Source organism: Eurosta solidaginis, chromosome 2 (assembly GCF_040869045.1).
Source record: "Eurosta solidaginis isolate ZX-2024a chromosome 2, ASM4086904v1, whole genome shotgun sequence".
NCBI classification, from domain to species: Eukaryota; Metazoa; Arthropoda; class Insecta; order Diptera; family Tephritidae; genus Eurosta; species Eurosta solidaginis.
In genome coordinates this window covers 23457171-23477813 of record NC_090320.1, presented here as the reverse complement: position 1 = coordinate 23477813, position 20643 = coordinate 23457171, and the positions used below count along the sequence as shown (strand labels likewise).

The following is a 20643-nucleotide window of genomic DNA, read 5'->3' as shown; positions in this document are numbered from 1 at the left end:
TAAAAAATCTCCCCAAAATCAGTATTCCTATCGACACCCTAAGCAGCGCAGCAAGAGAAAATCTCTGGAGACAGTTCTTGATAATACTACTTTCAGTACATTAGCCAGTTCGGGCCTTCAGTGCGGTATTTACTATGCACTGCTCAATTGAATTCAGTTAGAGCTGGTCAAGATACAACTTGTGGCATCAACTAGGACTGCATAGGGGTTGCTCGCAAGGTGGAGTGATTTAGTTGAACTGGCCGGTCAATCAAGACCTTAAATAGACTGAATACGTCTATATTGTTACCAGAATCTATTTAAAGGCCAAACGGGAAACCCCAATTAGGTACCAAAACTTATGTTATAAAATAACTTCATCATCTTGGCAAATATAAGAAGGTTTCTAGGAATTAGCTTAACAGCTGCCACGAGATCTGCCGCCTCTAGTGCTCAATTCTTTCTTCTTGCTGTTACTTACGCCGCCTAAATTATAAACATATGACGCAAAAAGCGATGTCTACCGTCGATTCATAGAGTACAGCACCCTCCTTTACCAAATAGTCGGCCTTTTCGACCATATATCCCTTTATGACTGGAAAACGGTATAGATTTATTCCTTGCTCTGGTAATTTTTAATCGAGAATCTACATATATACCTTCAGGCATCATTCGCATGATTTGGCTTTGAAGGGATTTGGGTCGAGCTTTTTTACCAACTACATTCAGAGTGCTTTCCAACTTAACGACGTTTTTCTTATGCAGAAAACTTTGAAGGGGTCTCTCTTCCTTTATTTATATGTCTAAGATGTGACCTATTGCCATTTGCCTATTATATCTGCGGTTAGGCAGAGTAGACTCTAAATCAACAGCATTAAGAAATCAGGTTGACAAACATAAAGAACGGTCGCTATGGGTGACAATGCCGATATCTCTGCAACAACTGTTGACGTTCTTGATGCGATGCTTTTTCACCACGTAGTACGATCATAATAGGTGAGAAAGCCATTAAGACCGACTGCAGAATTACATGGGAAAGTAGTGATATAACACGTAGTGGGTATATAGATGCGTCGAGATAAATATTGCTGCGAGTTGCGATGTCAACATATCCGTTTTTTAACTCTTTAGAGTTCTTTACCACCATTGTTTGATTTTTGATTGCATTACGAAAGAAAATCCTAACTGCTGAGTTCTCTATAGCTCAATTTCGCTCAATCTAAGCACTGGCACTAAGCTCACGCTTTCCTTTTACTGGCACCTTCAAATTCGTGAGTATTTCTTAGTAATTTTTTTTTAATGTAATTTTTCACTGGGACTCCCATATTGCAGTCTACCAAGCCATAAACTATGTTCTAGAAAATTGGTAGGAAAGCAAAAGTTTTTACATCGACAGTGCAGTAAAGGTGTGGGTTAGATTTCTTACTTCTTTTAACTGCTTCAGACATAGTCACTGCAGTTTAATTATGTTTCCGGATATAATGCCCGAAGTCCCCTCTGGAAGCCAGAGTTTCGAAAAAGTGGCGACTAAATACTTGGAAAGGGTGCGCTTCGAATAGGATTTACTGAACCCGAGACTGATTCTTCACTCACCTCTCTAGATATCGAAGCCAGAAATTTTATGAATATTCCCCTCAGTCGATACTGAGAGACATATAGAGACTGTCCAGATAAAGTGTTTGCTGCCAAGACTTAAAGAGTCTGGCTAGGCTTATGTGAACATTGAGCAGATGAAAATGCATAAAACGTCTGGCGTTGTTGACAATTCACATCAACCCGATGTTACCTTCCCGCCTTGAGCAGGGATTTCCGTGCGCCTGCCCATCTTAGCTGGGATCAAGTATACGGCATTTGAGAAAGATAACATAAAGATGTTAATCTTTAACAAGCGCATCTCGGACAAATATACTTGTTACAAATCTGTGGTAACAAGCAATAACAAACAATGATTTAGAATGAAACGAAATTATTAACAACTTGCATTTTTCGGAAAAAACAATTTTTTTAATTTAGCTTTCAAAGCGCTCTTTTCAGAAATAAAAAACAAATCACTTTGGTTGTTATTGCTTATTGCCAAAAAAAAATAAATAAAAATGTGCACTATGGTGCATCTACAACTACCTGGGATATGGCGCAGCATCTGACGTCGACAAACATAACGCCAAGCAGACAGCGACAGCAGCCAAAACACAGCATAATACTTTATTTGACATCATTAGAAATTTGAAGATGAATGAGACTCGTGCTGCAAAAGACAGAAAATATGAAAGAAATTACTTTAATTTATTATAAATCTTGTATTAAATATAATTTAATTTAATTTCAAAGCACAATGTTTCTAAACGCATAAATTTTGATGAAAGTTTGCACGCAGGTAGCCAATAATCTTAAATTATTACTGATTAGCTGCTTACATTAGCTGCTGTTAAAATTTTAAAATTAATATACATATATCAACATTATATTTTTCATCAAGTACACGTTTTCGGTGTAGATAAGGATTTACATTTTAACCAGCGCGCATCGGCAATTGTACTTAAATTCAGGTTCGTAATAAAATCATAAAATCTCTCGCCGGCAGCAATTGCGGTAAAGATAGAGAGACGCCCATTGCAATTTACAAAGCAATTGGCCGATCGTTTGCATGCTATGCGTCCCCGGAAATACGTGCCTTCCAAAACACTGCTCTTAGAATCGCTACGGGCTATATTCTTATGTCCCCAGAACACACATTGAGGCGAGAGTTAGAGTTCCCGTTGAATACCCAGAAACTTGGGCATCCCAAAAGACATCTGATTGAAGAGGACCCGCCTCCCAAGGGCTTAACAAGCCTTCTCCGCAAGCATTGTGAGCCAAGCCAAGCTGCGTATATGGTGTTCTGGTGACATAAGAAGAAGTTGCGGCTGCAGTTTTGAGCTCGATGTTTTGATAGATTTCATTGAGTAACCTTTAGGCTGGGCGACCATCTCGGAGACGCGAGGCATGCAAGCGGCCAGCCAATTGCTTTGTAAGTGATAATGAGGGTTTCCTTATTTTTACTCGAAGTGCTGTCGGCAAGGGATCTGAGGATTTTATTACGGCTCTGGCTTTTAGGCACAATTGCGGTTGCATGCCCGCCAAAATGTAGATCCTGATCGAACGTCATACCCAGTCTTTTTAGGTGTAAGACAGTCGGTAGTGTAATGCCATTGACGTGGATGTCCAATATGGTCGACATTTGCCGTGTCCATGTGATAAATAAGTTCGCCGTTTATTTGGACGTTGACGGTGTTAGGTTTCGAGAGGCGAAAAAACTGTAGATATCGGGTAGCTGTTTGTTTTATTACGTAGCTCATCGATGGGTTGTTCGCAAACTGTGGCCCTGAGCAGTCATCGGCGTAGGATACAATGGTGACTCTTTCTGGTAGAAAAGGGAGCTTCGATATGTAGAAGTTAAACAAAACGGAGATAGGGCACCACTCTGTGGCACCCTTTGTTTAATTCTTCTGGGCTTAAATGTTATGTTCCTGAATTGCACTGATGCTTGCCGACGAGACAGATAATTTGCGGTCCACCTTTGGAGACTTGGAGGAAGTGGGTACCCTTCTTCGGTGAAGTTAGCGTAGCACGCTACCACCACACCACGGCGGTCCCCACAATATATATTTAAACCTATTTACATTGATGTTGCATGCACTGTTGAAATATTTCATTCAGCAACATAATGAGCAATGAATAAGCTATTTATGAAAGAACTTGTTTGAACATTTACTCTGAAACGCATTATAAACAATTTAGTTGTTGTAAATCAGCAAGTTATTTAACCTATTTAACACTAAAAATGATGAAGCAGAATGTTAAAAAACATTGTTAATGCCATAAATTTTGATGCAAGCAAACACATACATACTATGTTCATATGTATATAATAACAATGTTGCAATGTGTCAACATGTAATGATGATCAAGTTGATGATGTCGTAAATGACGTATGATTGGTGGACACTATCAAAATGTTGTTTACTGTATGCTGGGCTTGTGTGCTTGCACTGAAACATTCAACAGATAAGAGATAACTAATAAAAGCGAGCTCAGAACTAAACAAACTGATGCGGTTGGGCATCAGTATAAATAAGCGTAGGGCAGTGTAAGTGTAGGAAGTATTAATGGTTCTTTATCTGCATATGAGTGTTATAAATGCTATCGATAGCAAAGTTTATAAATGAGACAACGATTTCTACGCGGCGAATTTTCATTCGGAAAGATATACATTTTTCATCAAATAGTTATCGATTAGTTATCACAAAGTTATCGGTTTTTATCGAATATTTATCGATACGTTATCGGAAAGTTTTCGATACGTTGATAAAAATTATTTTGTTGCTACCAATTTGCTATCAAAAAGTTATCGATGTTTTATAGGAAGGTTATCGATATGTTATCACAAAAAAATCGATTTGTTATCGAACTAAAAATCAAATATGTATAGTAAAACTATCGATTTTCTAAAAAAACTATAGATGTGGTATTGATAAGTTATCGATTTCTTATCGAAGTGTTAGTTATTTGTTATCGATAACCAATCGACTTGTAAATATAAACTCGATGACACACCGGTAACCCGTCCTTCAAAAAGCCAATAAGCAAAAATGATAGCTCATGCTTGACTAATGGTGTGACGGTTTACTCAGTCGCCTGTATTCCTAGCTGATGCCGATAATATAGGAACGACAACCCATCCGTATGATTACGATAGTGACAGATCGCCCATGGGTTATCGATCTAAAGCGACAAACTTATGCATCGAAGTATTTATCGTAAATACAACAGCAACAACAATATCGTAATGGTCTCTCCCAATCTTTACGAAGCTGAGGGTCTTGCTTTGCATCATTTGACAAAGACGTATAGGCCATGCACGCTACTCCATTCAGGCATAGTAATATACATCGTGTCGCTTCTCCAAGCTGTAGCGTATAGAAAAAGTCTCGCCGATCGTAGAATTGCAAAGTCTAAAGCAGCATAGATAAGGTACAAACAGTTCGTTGACTTCGTGGGCATTAAGCAGGCTTATTCTGCGGTAATCAGCGCGATTTGCAGGATCGACTTTGGTATGGAGCAAATTTATATAAAAATCTGGCGACTTGCGCTCTCTTTCGATCATATTTAGTGTAAGAGTTTATGCACGACTTTTTACAACTCTTCTCCTTATGTGTATACATTTCGGCTGGAAGTTCGTCTTTGCTAGGAGTTTTGTAACGAATTGCTGTGATTTTATCAATATCAATTTATAACAGCGTATGGTATATGTGTCGCGTATCTTCAGCTTACTGTGAGGGTCTGTAAAACAGTTGAACTTTAACTTGTACCAATAACATCTACTTTCTTTGAGCTATCGATTAAACCGTAGTCTTTTAAGATAAAAATTGCTCTGGATTTTACAGAACTTTCATGCCATCAAGCAATTCCTAACAGAATCACTGTGCATCGTATGCTTTCTGCATTTAAGTGAATAAGTGACTGAGTACACACAAGTTGCTCTTGAACTAGTAGTAGTGTATAAGCACGTGTCAACAGTACTTCGTTTGTATGAGTATTTGCCATAGTACTTTCTCTCTCAACATTTGCCACTGAGGTCATTTCCTCGTTGTAAAATTAATCGCCTGCATATAACAATTTACTTAATGTTGAAATATTATTCAAATGTATGTGTATAGTAAAAAAAGTGCAGGCAGTTGGTTTATAACGATTGGCAACAAGTTGCATACATACACACATATATGTATAAGTAAGTACAAATTGTAACGTTGACCTTAATTTTCATCTCGCCCTCTTGCTACAACATAGAAATGTAAATGTTGCTCATACGCCATGGCTACTCCCATAGGCACAATGATAACTAACTGCTCACTTGATATGCAGCAAATTATTCAATTAAATTGTTTATCTAAATAAATATGACTCTGCCTCTGTGTATATGTATCTGCTTGTTTGTGCATATGTTAGTATCCTCATGGAAAAATTGAAATTGATTGACGTCTTCTTAAGCCAAGAGTTTTACTTTTATGAATCACTTTGTTATGGACATATCAGATATTTACTTCGGTATTTTCATGCAATGCATTTTCTTTTGGGACGAGTTTATTGGCAACCTGTGGCTAAGCTATTTTGGTTTTGATAAAATTTGTCTAGTCAATCATGTACATATGTATGTCATCTCTTCTAAGAGTTACTTTAAACCAAAATGATTGAATAGCTACGGCCGTGTAATGTTATCATGTATATTGAGAGCGAGGCTACTTTTTTGGCTAAATGTGTATATACCGTTTGAATAATGTACATTAATGAAGCGGTACATATAGTTCAGGGCATGTTTCTCCTTTTACAATTTGCTCTATTAAAATAAGGCATTTAAGACAGGATACGACATATCGCGAAAATCTAGTACATGAACGGTTTACCAGATCTAAAGCCACTCTGATAACATCCGATCAATCTGTTTACATATGGCTTCAATCTGCCATATAAAATACTTAGCCTTTTATACGGTACTTAAAGCTGATTTTTCGATTTTCGATAAGCAAAGCACACTTAGGGCCAGATTATGTATGACGCCGTGACACTTTGCGTCGCAGTCACTTGCATTCACAGTCACTCTTATATAAAACCAAAAATTTCATAAAGGCTTTCATGTTTACTGTTACTCACGGAAGTGAATGATTGCTCTTATGTGATAGGAATTTCGTTTCACACGACAAAAAATTACTTGTTGTTGTTATACATAATTCGCCGCTTAGATTCCAATACCTATGTATAATTCACTGAATATTTCTCCTTTTATAATTTGCTCTATTAAAATAAGGCAGTTAAAATTCTGGTAATATTAAAGATATTTTTAATTTATAAGGCAAGAGAAGGACTCAGTAAGTGAATTCTAACCAAATCAGAGAAACAAAATCAACGTTTGCGCTAGTGTGGAAGAGTGATGTCATGGAAGTTACATGAATAACATCCCAGGTTAAGTTCACCGTGATATTTGTGAGGCATTCACTGTGACAATTTGATCATAACCTACTGAGGCTCTTCTGTGCAGACACGTTATGTACAATATGGCACTGACTATTTCCTTATCGCGGAAACGGCAATAACCTGCAACAGTTGGGACTCTGTAGAGAAGGTATATTTAAACCGGCCCTTTTTTTTGCAATTTTAACGGCTCCTACATAAAAACAAGAACAGCTTTGTAGCAGCAGCAGGTATTTCTTTAATTCATCATTTCAGTTTTAACGTATGAAAGCGCTGTGTAGGAGCAGACATATCGGCAAAGCCACTGCATCCATCTGTTAAGCAGCCGGATTCAGCAGCCAGCATGGTTCAATCCGTGATCTGCGCTAACCATTACTGTCTCCCAATTGTACTGATAACAGCATAGTCATCCTCTTAAAGAGCTTTACAACTATAGGGATCTTCGATCAGCCAATAACACATCGTACCTGGTTAGTAAATTTAGTGTTTGCGGCATGAACCTGTGGAGTCGACAAAGGGTCCCTTTAAACTACGTAACGACTCAGGTTTACACACACAAAGAAATGTTGCAGAAACTAAGGAGATCTTTAAACACTTCGACCGTTTCCCTCCGCACTGGATAATCGAGGCTAAAAATAAGTGAAGGCTTTTTCAGTTAAACACGACTCAACTGTAAGATGACTTTAACAAGCCGATAAGAAAACAATAAGAAAACGAGCATCCCGCAGAAACAAGCCGATAACTTGACGATAATAGTTCGATATCGATATTAACCCGATAATAAAACCACAAATTGTCAATATCGGTTGTTACTGATAAGAAGCCGACGAAATGCTAAGGATGAAAAAAGGAATTGATTTAGCCATGTGCGTCCGTCCGTCTATCTGTGCACACGATAACTTGATTAATTTCTTATTGAAATTATGTATATGAGTTCATGCAACTCATCTCCCATCGCAATTTAAAATTAGCAAAGTCGGATGATGATCACGCCCTCTTTTTATATATATAACATTTTAGAAAGCACTATAAACTTGATTATTTTGAAAATAATACACCAATTATTAAAATGTGAAGTGTGGACTGATTTGATGATTGAGACTTTTGATAAAAATTTAAAAAATAAAAAATTTACATGAGCGTGGCACCGCCCACTTGTGATAAAATCAATTTTACAAATATTATTCATCGTACATCAAAAACCGTTAAACATATGATAACAGAATTAGGCAGAGAGGTTGCCTTTACTACAAGGAATACTTCGAAGAAAAATTAACGAAATCGGTTAAGAACCACGCCCACTTGTATATAAAAGATTTTTAAAAGGATCGTGAACGAATAAAAGCTAAATATTTGCTAAAAAGAGCGTGGTTAGTGGAATTATAACAAGAATTAGGAAAAACTTCAAATTTTTAAAATGGGCGTGGCATCACCCCTTTTAGGGCTATGCAATTTTCTAAGTTTCGGGAGCCATAACTCCAAGAAATATTAACGGATCGTAAAAATATTGGGTACACATATTTTCGTTATAGCAGGAAATATTTCTAAATGGACTAGAGCGGTTAAGGACCACGCTCACATTTATATAAAAAACTATTAAAAGGTTCGTAGACGAATATAATAAGCTATATCTTTGCGAAAAAGAGCTTGATATCAATGGTATTTAACTTTCTAAATGGAATTATAATAAAAAGTTAGAAAGAATTACAATTTTTTTAAATGGGCGTGGCACTACCCTTTGTTTAACTGAGCAATTTTCTATGTTTCGGAAGAAATGGCTCGAAGAAAAATTAGCATATTGTAATAAAAATGGAAATACATACTGTAACGAATTTTGGGAAATCCTTGCTATTATACACCTTCTTCAAACGTTCGAATCGCTGAATTGTCGAATAAACAATTCCAATATTCAGTAATGCAAAATGCTCTTTATTAGACTACTTTGAGAGTACTTCACAATTATACTTCACAACTAATTGCGTGCTTAAATCAAACTGATTCGTTATTACTCAGCTTGCGCTGCTTTTATACTCTCGGGTTTCTAGTAAACCCATTCCTCCTAAAATCTAATAATTTCCCTAACAGTTGTAGCTCATGCTTGGTTAGTTACCAGCTATATAAGTACATGTATGTTTGTAGTTTATAACCATATGCGTGTGTATGTGTAAGTACCTACTTCGGCTGATGACTGCATCTGTGTGTTTGAGATAGTTCTTCGTCGCCTTCTACATAAGTGTTGCTAGCTTTAATGTGTACACGTACATTAAAGTGGCTGGTTCATGTTTTTGTTGTTGCGTGGTAATTTACTAACGGCTTAGTGATGCTAAGATTCGTCACAATACTTTCTTCACAGCAGGAAATCTTTTTAGTAAAAATGAATGGCATCGGTGAAGGACAATGCCCACTTTTATATAAAAGATGTTTAAAAGGGTAGTAGACTGAAGTAATAAGGTATATCTTAGCGAAAAATAGCTACAGCCGAACTTTCACTTTTTTACTTTTTTGGGAATATTTTGTGCTAAAATATATCTCAATAGGATTAAAATAAATAAATGTAAGGCGCGATAACCTCCGAAGAGATCTAAGGCCGAGCTTCTCTTCCAATTTGCGTCGTGCTGCTCTTGCTTTTCCCTACAAATTGGCCGGACGGGACCTACATGTTTTATGCCGACTCCGAACGGCATCTGCAAGGCAGATGAGTTTTCAATGAGAGTTTTTTATGGCAGAAATACACTCGGAGCGCTTGCTAAAGACTGCCGAGGGGCGACCCCGCTTAGAAAAAATTTCTTCTAATTGAAAAACCTTATTTATAAAATTTTGATTTTGCTTTGCCCGGGGTGCGAACTCAAGGCATACGGTGTGGCAGGCGGAGCACGCTACCATCACACCACGGTGGCCGCCTATAGGATTAAAAAAGTAATTTATTGGAAATAAACAGTACAATTGAAACTCACACTGAGTATATAATGTTCAGTTACACCCGAACTTAGGCACCCTTACTTGTTTCAGTTTGAAATGTATTTTCCCAGTCGTTCTGTTACTATAATTGACTGTCCCAACTTCTTGGGTTCGCGTAGTTACAAGTTCACCCTGAAAATATTTTTTATATAAACGGGAGCGTAAGCTCAGCAAATTTACACAAAACCAAGTGCTTACAAGACAAAATCCACTCAGCATAATTTGTGAACTATCAGATAAATAAATGTAAAGCGCTATAACCTCCGAAGAGATCTAAGGCCGGGCTTCTCTTCCAATTTGCGTCGTGCTCCTCTTGATTTTCCCTACAAATCGGCCGGACGGGACCTACATGTTTTATGCCGACTCCGAACGGCATCTGCAAGGCAGATGAGTTTTCACTGAGAGCTTTTCATGGCTGAAATACACCCGGAGCGCTTGCCAAACACTGCCGAGGGGCGACCCCGCTTAGAAAAATTTTCTTCTAATTGAAAAACCTTATTTCTAAAATTTTGATGTTGCTTTGCCCGGGGTGTGAACCCAGGGCATACGGTGTGGTAGATGGAGCACGCTACCATCACACCACGGTGGCTATCAGATAGTTTAAATATTTTCCCAAAGCTTTTCTGCTTTACCAAATAGTTTCATATTTATAAAAATCTGCAGAGACTAAAGCGATTATCCAAACAACGTTGGACCACGTCAAACAAAGCCAGACTGGTGTAGTTTAAATCTAAAGAACTGCAACTACTACAACAACACGAATATAAGAACTGGAATGTATTACAGGAATTCCTTGTGGTGCTATTTTAAATGCCAAGGGGTTTTGGCAGTGACTTAGACCACACACAGGTTGTTTTGGTGGTATTTATGTATAACATAGACATGTACATATACATATATACACATACCTAGGTACACATGCACTTATAATCATATTTACGGTAATATCGGTAATATCAAGCGTAGGCTCTCCTACCATCAAACGTCGCGGAGTCGAAGGGAAGCAAGTGGATTAAGCCAAATACTTGCCCTTTGGCAAACAAAAAATGTCTATTTAACAGACTTTGCTGCTCGTAGAAGGTATTTCATGTAAGAATTTTAGGTTTTTGCAATGTTTGTGTGTATGTTTTAGTCTTTTAGTTAAAGCAGTTATTTCGGTTGTCAGGCTTATATGTGGTACTTATGTATGTATCTGTATTAGGGTGAGTCGATTTGTATGGACGAAAATTAAGCGATATCGCGCCATATTTTTCGATAGGATTTGGGCTCAGGAAAAAATGTTCCACTATGCATACCCAAAAAAATAATTTTGGAGCCTGTGAAATTTTCATTTTTTTACTTAAAAAAAAAAAAATGTTATCGCCAACATTTTAGTGAACATTTTTGGGTTGGACATGGTATATATATGAAAATTTTACAACCAAATGAAAATTTTTTTAGTAGGTCATAAAAAAACCCTTAAAATCAAAGTCGAAAAAAAATGAAATTTCGCAGGCTCGAAAATATTTTTTTGGGGTATGCGTAGTAGAACTTTTGTTTTCTGAACCCAAATCCTATCGAAAAATCGATGGCGCGATATCGGTTAATAAATCGACCCACCCTAATCTGTATGTACATAACGTAAAAGCAACCTTTGAATTAATAACGTAAACAAACCTTTTACTGTCTTTGTAAAGTGCAGCTAAACATATTTTTGCATTTTTGAGTACCCTGATAATGTGGGACGATTATGAAATACATTTTGTGCTAACCCACACGAGTGGACAGTTAAAAATTAGCATTAGGAGCCTATTTCGCAGTGAAATAAATTAAAATTTTTAGTAGACCTTTAAGAATAATCGAACGCCTACTAGACTAGAAATAAGCTGTTGCTCAAGGTTTAGTTATAAGAAGCTTCAACAAGCATGACCAAACAAAAAAAAAATATGGTAATAAAACTATTTAAGGAATCCCATTGGAATAGTTTGAAAACGTATAGCTTTAAAAATTTAGTGCCCTATTATCATTTAGGATTTTCAAAAAAAAAAAAATTACGACTGGCTAACAGTTTTACTGCCACTGGAGAGGCGCTCTGTAAACATTTGGCTCAAATTTAAAAAACAATCTAATTTTTAAAAGAACTTTGCCAACAACAAAGCCTAGCCTTCGTATAACCAAATAAACAAAGAATAAGTATATGCAGCATAAAACAATTTGGAAAAAGTTGTTGTACAACAAGACGTCGCTTTGGTTGAGTCTGATAGTCAACAGATCGATCAACGCAAGAGCGCAAGTTCATATCTCACTCCCGTGATAAATGCTTTGAAGAGATTTACAACATTTAATCGAAACAACTGTCGCCTTGTCTGATGTCGCGTTTTTTAAATTTTTTTCAAAATCTTAATATATAAAAAACACGTGTCACAACATTTTTGGGCGCGATGGACTCCTAAACTACTGAACCGATTTTGAATTTGTTTTGCACCCCGAGTGTAGTTAGATTTAGCTTGAGAGATAGGATAGGCTATATATCAATTTATAGTCGCAATATTATTTTATTGCAAATTTTTTTATTTGTTTATACGTAATAATAAAATGTTACGTATACGCAGTGGCACTCATATTTTCAGGTGGTGCGGATATACTTCCGTGTAATTGCTTGGTGTTTAATTAAACAACCTGCTTATCAATAAAAAATGAATGATGATATCAAGTATAGCACATCATCAGGCCCGCCGAGAGGGGGGGGAGGATTTCTGAGGGGGCCCGCGATTTAGAGATCCTATGACATTTTTTTTAATTTAGGAGAGTCTTTAGTTGTGTAGAGGGTAATTTTCATACCCCTGGGTGACTAGGGTCTCGAGATATAAGCCAAAACGTGGGCCAGTGAATGCCTAGACAGTGTTTATACAATATGGATATTAAATGAAAGCTGTTGATGAGTGCTTTAGTACAGAGTAATATATTATCCAGAGACGGACTGGGATTAGGACTAGGACTGGGACTGAAACTCAGAGTGAGACTGGGTCTGGGACTGGAATAAAATACATGCCACCCTCTGGGACAGGCAATAAGGGATGCAGAAGAATGAGAAGAAATTGAGAGAAGAGAAAAGAGAAAAGAGAGAAGGAGAAGGATATTGAGAAAGAGATAGAATGAAACGAAGATGGAGATAGATGAAGCGTAAAAGACGGAGGAAGGAGTGAGTAAAAGAATTAGGAAAAAGTAAAGAGGGGGAGGGCAGAGTCAGAGGGAAAAAGCTTATTAAAATGTATGCAGATAGGCCAAATTTAGGGCAGGACAACGTCTGCCGGGTCTGCTAGTATTTTATAAATTAAAATGTAATTTATCTCAGTCACCCACAATATTTCATTAAGCTATCTCGCTATTCATGTTAAATTGTCAATTACAAACGACTCGCGCGTAGGGTCAGGAGGGGCTTAGCAATAATTTCGTCACTCAATTCATATGCTTAGGTTGGGTTGAACTGGCCTGTCAATAAAGACATCACATAGACTGAATGTGCCCACATTGTTACCAGAATTTGTTTGACGACCAAACGCAAAAACCCCAATCAGGTACCAGGACTTATGTTTTAGAATAACTCCGTACCCTTAACAAATACTAGAAGTTTTCTAGCACCTAGCTTAATTGATGCCTCGAGATCTGGCAAGTCTGCCGGCCCTAATATTTGGAGCTTTGACCTGGTGAGCGCAGGGCACGAACACAGAACGTGCTCAACCGTTTCTTCCTACAGCTCGCACTTCCTACACCTGCTGTTACTGACGAGGCCTAATTTATAAGCATGTGCCGCCAGAAGGCAATGTCCACTTAGTATACCCACCTCGAGCCTTAAGTTTTCTCTCTTCAGAGATATGAGCCACTTTGTGAGTCTAATATCGCAGATTTTGCACATAATTTTAAAAATTTGGCAGCCCAGCGCTTTTATTTATTCCTTTCCTGACAGCGTGGTTAGGGCGCTTAGAATCTACCCGTTGCAGGTATTACTGTCGTAAGAGGCGACTAAAATACCAAATTAATTCAAGCGGTTGTGTAGCGCAACCCTTTCAAGGGGTTGCCAGCACAATACATAGCTTCTCCAACCCAATTGTCAACCTCACCCAGCCGTGGCGAATCCTATTACTTAAACAGATGAGCTCTGGCGACCCGAAGTTCCTGATGTATCTAGAGGGTGGGGGTGGTATGGTTTTATGTGGTCATACCAAATCGTTCCAGATATGGTCGGGATATTACCTTATCTGTATCCGGCAAAGGACAATCAGCATCGATAGCACTCCCCAAGGCCTTCGGAGAGTGTCGTTATTGCTACAACAACAACAACAAAGCCTTTCTTGCTTGATGAAACATATGCAACTCCTGTCACATTTTAATATCTCCCAAATGGATTGGGGCGTCTATCGTCGTTTCAGAGCGTGTTTTATCATCCTTTTTCAACTCATCGGCATTTTTGTTAAGAACACTTCTTGATGAAGTAGAGATTTTTGCCTTAGTGGCCGCCTGACTATCAATATATATATTGACGCGGTTGCAGATGAAGCACGCTTCCTCTAAAAATTTCTGCTCCTTTCTTTACGGAACTCTTCGTGAACGACTAGACCGATATTGATGAAGTTGTGTGTATCTGTTCGAGGGGATTTGAAGATGCTTTGGATTCCATGCGCTTGTGAAATGCGTCCTCTTTCTCATCGTATAAGTTCTCTCCACGTTTATCTCTTTACAAATCTCCCACCGAAGCTATGCTTATTTTCATGGCCGCTCCTTTGTAGATAGCGGGCTTATATCTGTGTAGCACGGATCGCATCTTTTGTATGGTGCAGCCGGACTGAATCTGGCGCGTTAGAGACTTTGTTTGGATTTTAATTGGAATAAGGCTTTATGTGGCGGGTTACAAACCCAACGCATAACACACCTCATGGTAATATCGTCCTGCCAATGAAATGATCCGGATAGCACTGAAATAAATTATTTCAGTTTGTTGCATTTCCACATTACTTCATCACCAAACGGATGCTCAGTGGCTACTTGAACTACATGAATCCCATGCAAAAGATTCACTCTGACCCTTCTCTGGTGAATGGCGATCAGGACTTTTTTGTAGCTTTTATTTCTCATTTGTCATTTTATAAATCAGTCCCGCTCATAAAAGTTTTAGATCTACGGTACAATCTAATGGCGTTTTCTTTTGTAGAAAAATGTTACCCTCATGTTGCAATCTTACACTTCGAACTTTTGAACTAGATCACCTAGCGCTATGCAAATTGGCTATTTTTGTAGATAACCAGACCCCTGTATAAAACTTTTTGTAAAAGGATTACACGAAATAGTGAGAGAGAGCCGAAGAAACAACATGCCGGCATTTTTTTTTTTTTTGCAGCAAAGAAAACTCCTTAAATAAAGCTCTTGTTTGCTTGTTTTTATTATATTTTTATTTCATTACCAATTTATGTACATATATAACACGATTTTCTACAACAGCTGCATTTCTGCGTTGAAATTCACAACTAATTTGGGCTGTCATGCAATTGCTTCAGCTTAGAGCTTTATGGGACTAATAATCTTTCACAATTTGTTTTTTTTTTTTTTGCCAAATCAAATAAGTTGTTTATGAAACATAATACATTTAGAAATTATCCTAAGTCCGAAGTAAATCAGCTCCATTGTTGTTTTATTATTGTTGGGTGCAGGACTGTCCTCATTAAGGAGATAAAGGTAAAGGGGAGAGCAAAAACTTTGTTGACCAGCCTAAGAAGCTTTGGTTGATTTAAACAGATTTGAGGAGAGTTGATTAAGATTACAAATTTGCCAAATTTAGCAAAGGAAAGCAGGTACTATTTGACTAATAATTGAGGTAATGTATGTGCGTGTGTGCATTTTTACATTCAAAAAAATTTAAGCAAGAAGTAAACGCAAAAGAAACAACAATGCTTGCTTAATATTACTTAAAATTGTTTACCAATGCGAAGGCTGCGTGCTCTCAGTGGAGTAAGCGTACGATTTTGTTTATAAATATGAATGAATAAACGAGTGAATGAATGAATCTATTACGCTTAAATTACATACGTAAACTCAGCCACTGAACAGCAGGACAGCAAAGAAAATTCTAAATGAGCTTGGCTGTGGGTTGCCACGCACTTAGAAGGGCAACAGGGAGTTGCTTCTATCAAACCAAACACTGCCAAATAAAAATATCGCACACAAAATCTGATTAAAAGATAGTGGGTGGGGTTATGTGACGTTATGGCTTTCCGCCTGTGGCGTTCTATGAATCAAACTTTAAGTGCAACTAAAATATTTCTGAATGATTGTTAAAATGAATGAGTTTGATTGAAATGATTGATAGACGTTGAAATGATTATTGCTACTCTGCGACAGTGGGGGTGACTACAAATAAACAATGTAAGCAATCAAAAGTGATTTTAGAAACGCGCTTCGAATTTAAGTATTTTCTGTATAATTTCTTATAAGACGAAAGTTGTAAACATTGTAAACATAGACCTAATTGTTATGACTGTGGTTCCCAATATGTATTTGCAGCTGATCTACCAAAACATATGCCGATTTCTGCTCTTAAAAAGTGTTTCTGTAAAATATTAGAAATACATTTAGGTGGGCTGCCATCTCAGCCTAACCCAGCTAAAGACGTCTTAATAGTATATTGAATTTTTAGTCATATCAGGAAATCAGAGTAAGTGGTATTTAGCAGTGAGAAAACTAGATGGTTTTGAGAAAAAAGGAAAAAAAGACTAGAAATCAGTTTCCAATATGGACCAATGTTTGGAGAGTTCACATGCTGAGTTCAACTTTTACCAAATCAGTTTTTAACACTTTCTTAATATGCAATCAATTCGCCCGACAGCGTAGGAGCGTGGAGGAGATATTTATCATTATGCCATGTCATTCTTAAAATTACGGCGTGTAGCGACATATACATAAAGGATATGCTCAGCTTATATTGACATGACAGATTACATTACCTTATTTATCAGAATAAATAAATTTTTCCATTGGAATATCAAAAATGCATGCAGAACGTGCTAAGATATTTTCTTCTCTCCGTGGACAGTTCGCTTTTGAATCAAAATGTCAATTTGTGTGATTTTATGTAATAAATTTACTTTAGCAACAACTGAAAAGGAGATGCCAGGAATGTTATACCAGCTGCAAATGAACGTAATCCGATGCATATTGACCTCAAAGTACAAGTCGTGAGCATAAACATTGACATAAACTAAATTTTACCTGCCAATGCGGGAGTAAGCTATCCAAGGTGTCAAGAGTATGGGATGATAAGAAGGATGATGGAGAAACTACCATTTTACTATGACACTGATGTTACTCAATTTAATTGTAGTAATATGGGACAGCTGTCGATAGCTGGTTGGACTATATGAATAGCTAACGCGCAGACTAAGTTACGGACTAAATGACAGGTTGCCTATGTCAGATTTAATTGAACAGACTACTATGCTAATCGGTTGTCATGTAATGGAAGCTGAGCGAAAGGTGTAATGCGTGTACATATGGAATCATATTATGTATTTGCTTATTGCTTTGAACTTTGTACGTAATTTTCTGCACTCAAATCTATCCACTCCATTACCAAATTAAATTGATGAATTGCTAAGTGTTTGCTAAATGATAAAGTATGCAAATGATGATCAACATAACTAAAGCATAGATAATTAAGGCATAGTTGTTATTTGGCTTTAATTTAGTTCTAACATAGAAAAAAGATATTTCAAGCTTTCAAATAATTGACGTTTTTGCATAGTTTACGGATGATTTTATCTATTTTTTTATCTATTTTTTTTTAGCCATTTGTACCTTGTTATCTGCCAAGCGAAGCTCTGCAGGTCATTCTTGGCATCCTTCCATTAGATCTAACTGGTTATCGCGCTGCAGCAACTTCAGCCCTGCACCTAAGAGAGTTGTTGTGTTGGAACAGCAAGACCACACGATACTCTAGTATAATAAACAAATACAGTTTTCTCCCTCCTAGCATGGATCGCAGTGCGGCCACAACAGTTACGGAAGCCAACTTTAAGATAAACATTCACAGTAGGGATGACTGGATGGAGTCGGATAGGTGATTTCCTATTAACGGCAGCATTTCCATATACATGGACGGCCCCACGCTAAACGGTAGAGTTGGAGGAGAAGTATACTCAAGGAACCTTGACCTCCAGCTCTCTTTCAGACTTCCCGACCACTGCAGTGTATTCCAGCCAGAAGTTTCAGCTATCATGGAAGCCGCAGCTAGGATAGGGACATACAATGTCGGCAAAGAAATCTTTATTTTCAGTGACAGCTAGGCTGCCATAAAATCACATCCAGCGTCAAACCAACGAAAGATCGCTAAAAACACCGGGGTGTCGAATATCGAAAGAAACCTGGCCAAAATGGGATCCTAAAAGATCCCGTCAAGTGTACAACCTAAGTATGGATACAATTTTCACACTTGTAGGGGTACTAACTGGCCATCGCCGTAAGATTGCAGAAAGATTAACACCGCCTTATCGTCGATGCTGCAGGAATTGTAAAGAGGATGAGGAGCAGAAGCGGTGATTCACCTCATCTGCAACTGCCCGGCACAAAGCGGAGAACGGCAGCGCTTTCTGGGTGCTCCATTTCTAGATAATCTGAGCTAGGTTGTGGAGTATTACGTCAAGGACCTGATAGCTTTTATCAGGTCCTCAAAATGGATCAAAGAGGAAAGCTATTGGTGTTTATTCATGGTATCACAACGGGTCTAATATCACTGGCCTAAGTGTGCCCTAAGGCAGCCACCTCAACCTAACCTAACCTTGTTATCTTTAGTATTTGTTGTTTTCACTGTTATGATTTCATTTTCTGTGTTTTTATTTATTAATATATATTTTTTCATTTGTCATGAATTTTGTCATTTTTAATTTGTAATTTGGCTCTTGTCATTTCTTCCTGCGGACTAATATTCTGTCATTTGTCATGTATTTTGCCATTTTGTAACTTGGACCTTGTCATTTGTTCCTGTGAACTAAAATTCTTTCATTTGTCATGTATTTTGTCATTTGTAATTTGGCTCTTGTCATTTGTTTCTGCGGACTAATATTCTGTCATTTGTCATGTATTTTGTCATTTGTAATTTGGCTCTTGTCATTTGTTTCTGCGTTTTGTCATTTGCAATTTGTAGCCTGGCTCTTGTCATTTGTTTCTGCGTACTAAAATTGTATTTGTATGTATTTTGTCAAATTTTTTTTGTAATTAGTACTTTTTAACATATTCTTTGTCATTTGTTTCTGTGTACTTTTGTTTTTCATTTGTGATTTCTTTGGCGGCGTTTGGCCAGCGCCTTTTGTCGTTATTATGGTTTGTTATTATACCTTTCATGAAAATGAAATGGTATATTAATTTCGTCACGAAACCGAAAATTGTAAGTCCTTAAAGGAAAATAGATAGACCCACCATTAAGTATACCGAAATAATCAGGTTGAAGAGCTGAGTTGATTTAGCCATGTCCGTCTGTCCGTCTGTCCGTCTGTCTGTTTGTATGCAAACTAGTCCCTCAATTTTTGAGATATCTTGATAAAATTTGGTGAGCGGGCGTATTTGGGTGTCCGATTAGACATTTGTCTGAACCGACCGGACCGGACCACTATAGCACATATCCTCCATACAACCGATTTTTCAGAAAAAGAGGATTTTTGTAATATCTTACCCAATTTAACAGATTGAAGCTTCAAACTTCACCATATACTTTCGTATATTGCACGTATTGTTGCCTGAAAAAATTGATGAGATCGGTCGTATATATAGTATATATCCCCCACAACCGATTGTTCAGATAAGGAACTTTTCGTAATTACTGCCCTATTTTAAGAGCTAGAAGCTTCAAATTTCAACGAATGCTTACGTATATAGCATATATTGTTGTCTGAAAAAATCATAAAGATCGGTGGTATATATAGTATATATATGGTGGTATAAATAGTATATATATAGTATATATATATATATATTTTCGCAAATTTTAGCCCCATTTTACCAGCTAGAAGCTTCAAATTTCACCGAATACTTACGTATATAGCGTATATTGTTGTCTGAAAAAATCGTAGATATCGGTTGTATATATAGTATATATCTCATATAACCGATTGTTCAGACAAGAAACTTTTCGCAATTTATACCCCATTTTAATAGCTATAAGCTTCAAATTTCACCGATTGCTTACGTATATAGCATATATTGTTGTCTGCAAAAATCATAGAGATCGGTTGTATATATAGTATATATCTCATACAACCGATTGTTCAGATAAGAAACTTTTCGCAATTTCTACCCCATTTTAACAGCTATAAGCTTCAAATTTCACCGATTGCTTACGTATATAGCATATATTGTTGTCTGAAAAAATCATAGAGATCGGTTGTATATATAGTATATATCTCATACAACCGATTGTTCAGATAAGAAACTTTACGCAATTTCTACCCCATTTTAACAGCTATAAGCTTCAAATTTCACCGATTGCTTACGTATATAGCATATATTGTTGTCTGAAAAAATCGTAGAGATCGGTTGTATATATAGTATATATCTCATACAACCGATTGTTCAGATAAGAAACTTTGCGCAATTTCTGCCCCGTTTTAACAGCTGCAAGCTTCAAATTTCACAAAATGCTTACGTATATAGCATATATTGTTGTCTGAAAAAATCATAGAG

General features: G+C 37.2%; 1 protein-coding gene across 1 annotated transcript in view; it reads right to left on the bottom strand.

Moving 5' to 3' along the window:
* Positions 1 to 20643, bottom strand: part of Dh31 (diuretic hormone class 2) — a 65987-nt gene that overhangs the window by 6451 nt on the left and 38893 nt on the right. Inside the window, exon 2 of the mRNA XM_067769383.1 lies at positions 2098 to 2224. Within this exon, the coding sequence (XP_067625484.1) occupies positions 2098 to 2195 (98 nt within the window). The 5' untranslated portion in view covers positions 2196 to 2224. The remainder of the gene's footprint in view (positions 1 to 2097; positions 2225 to 20643) is intronic.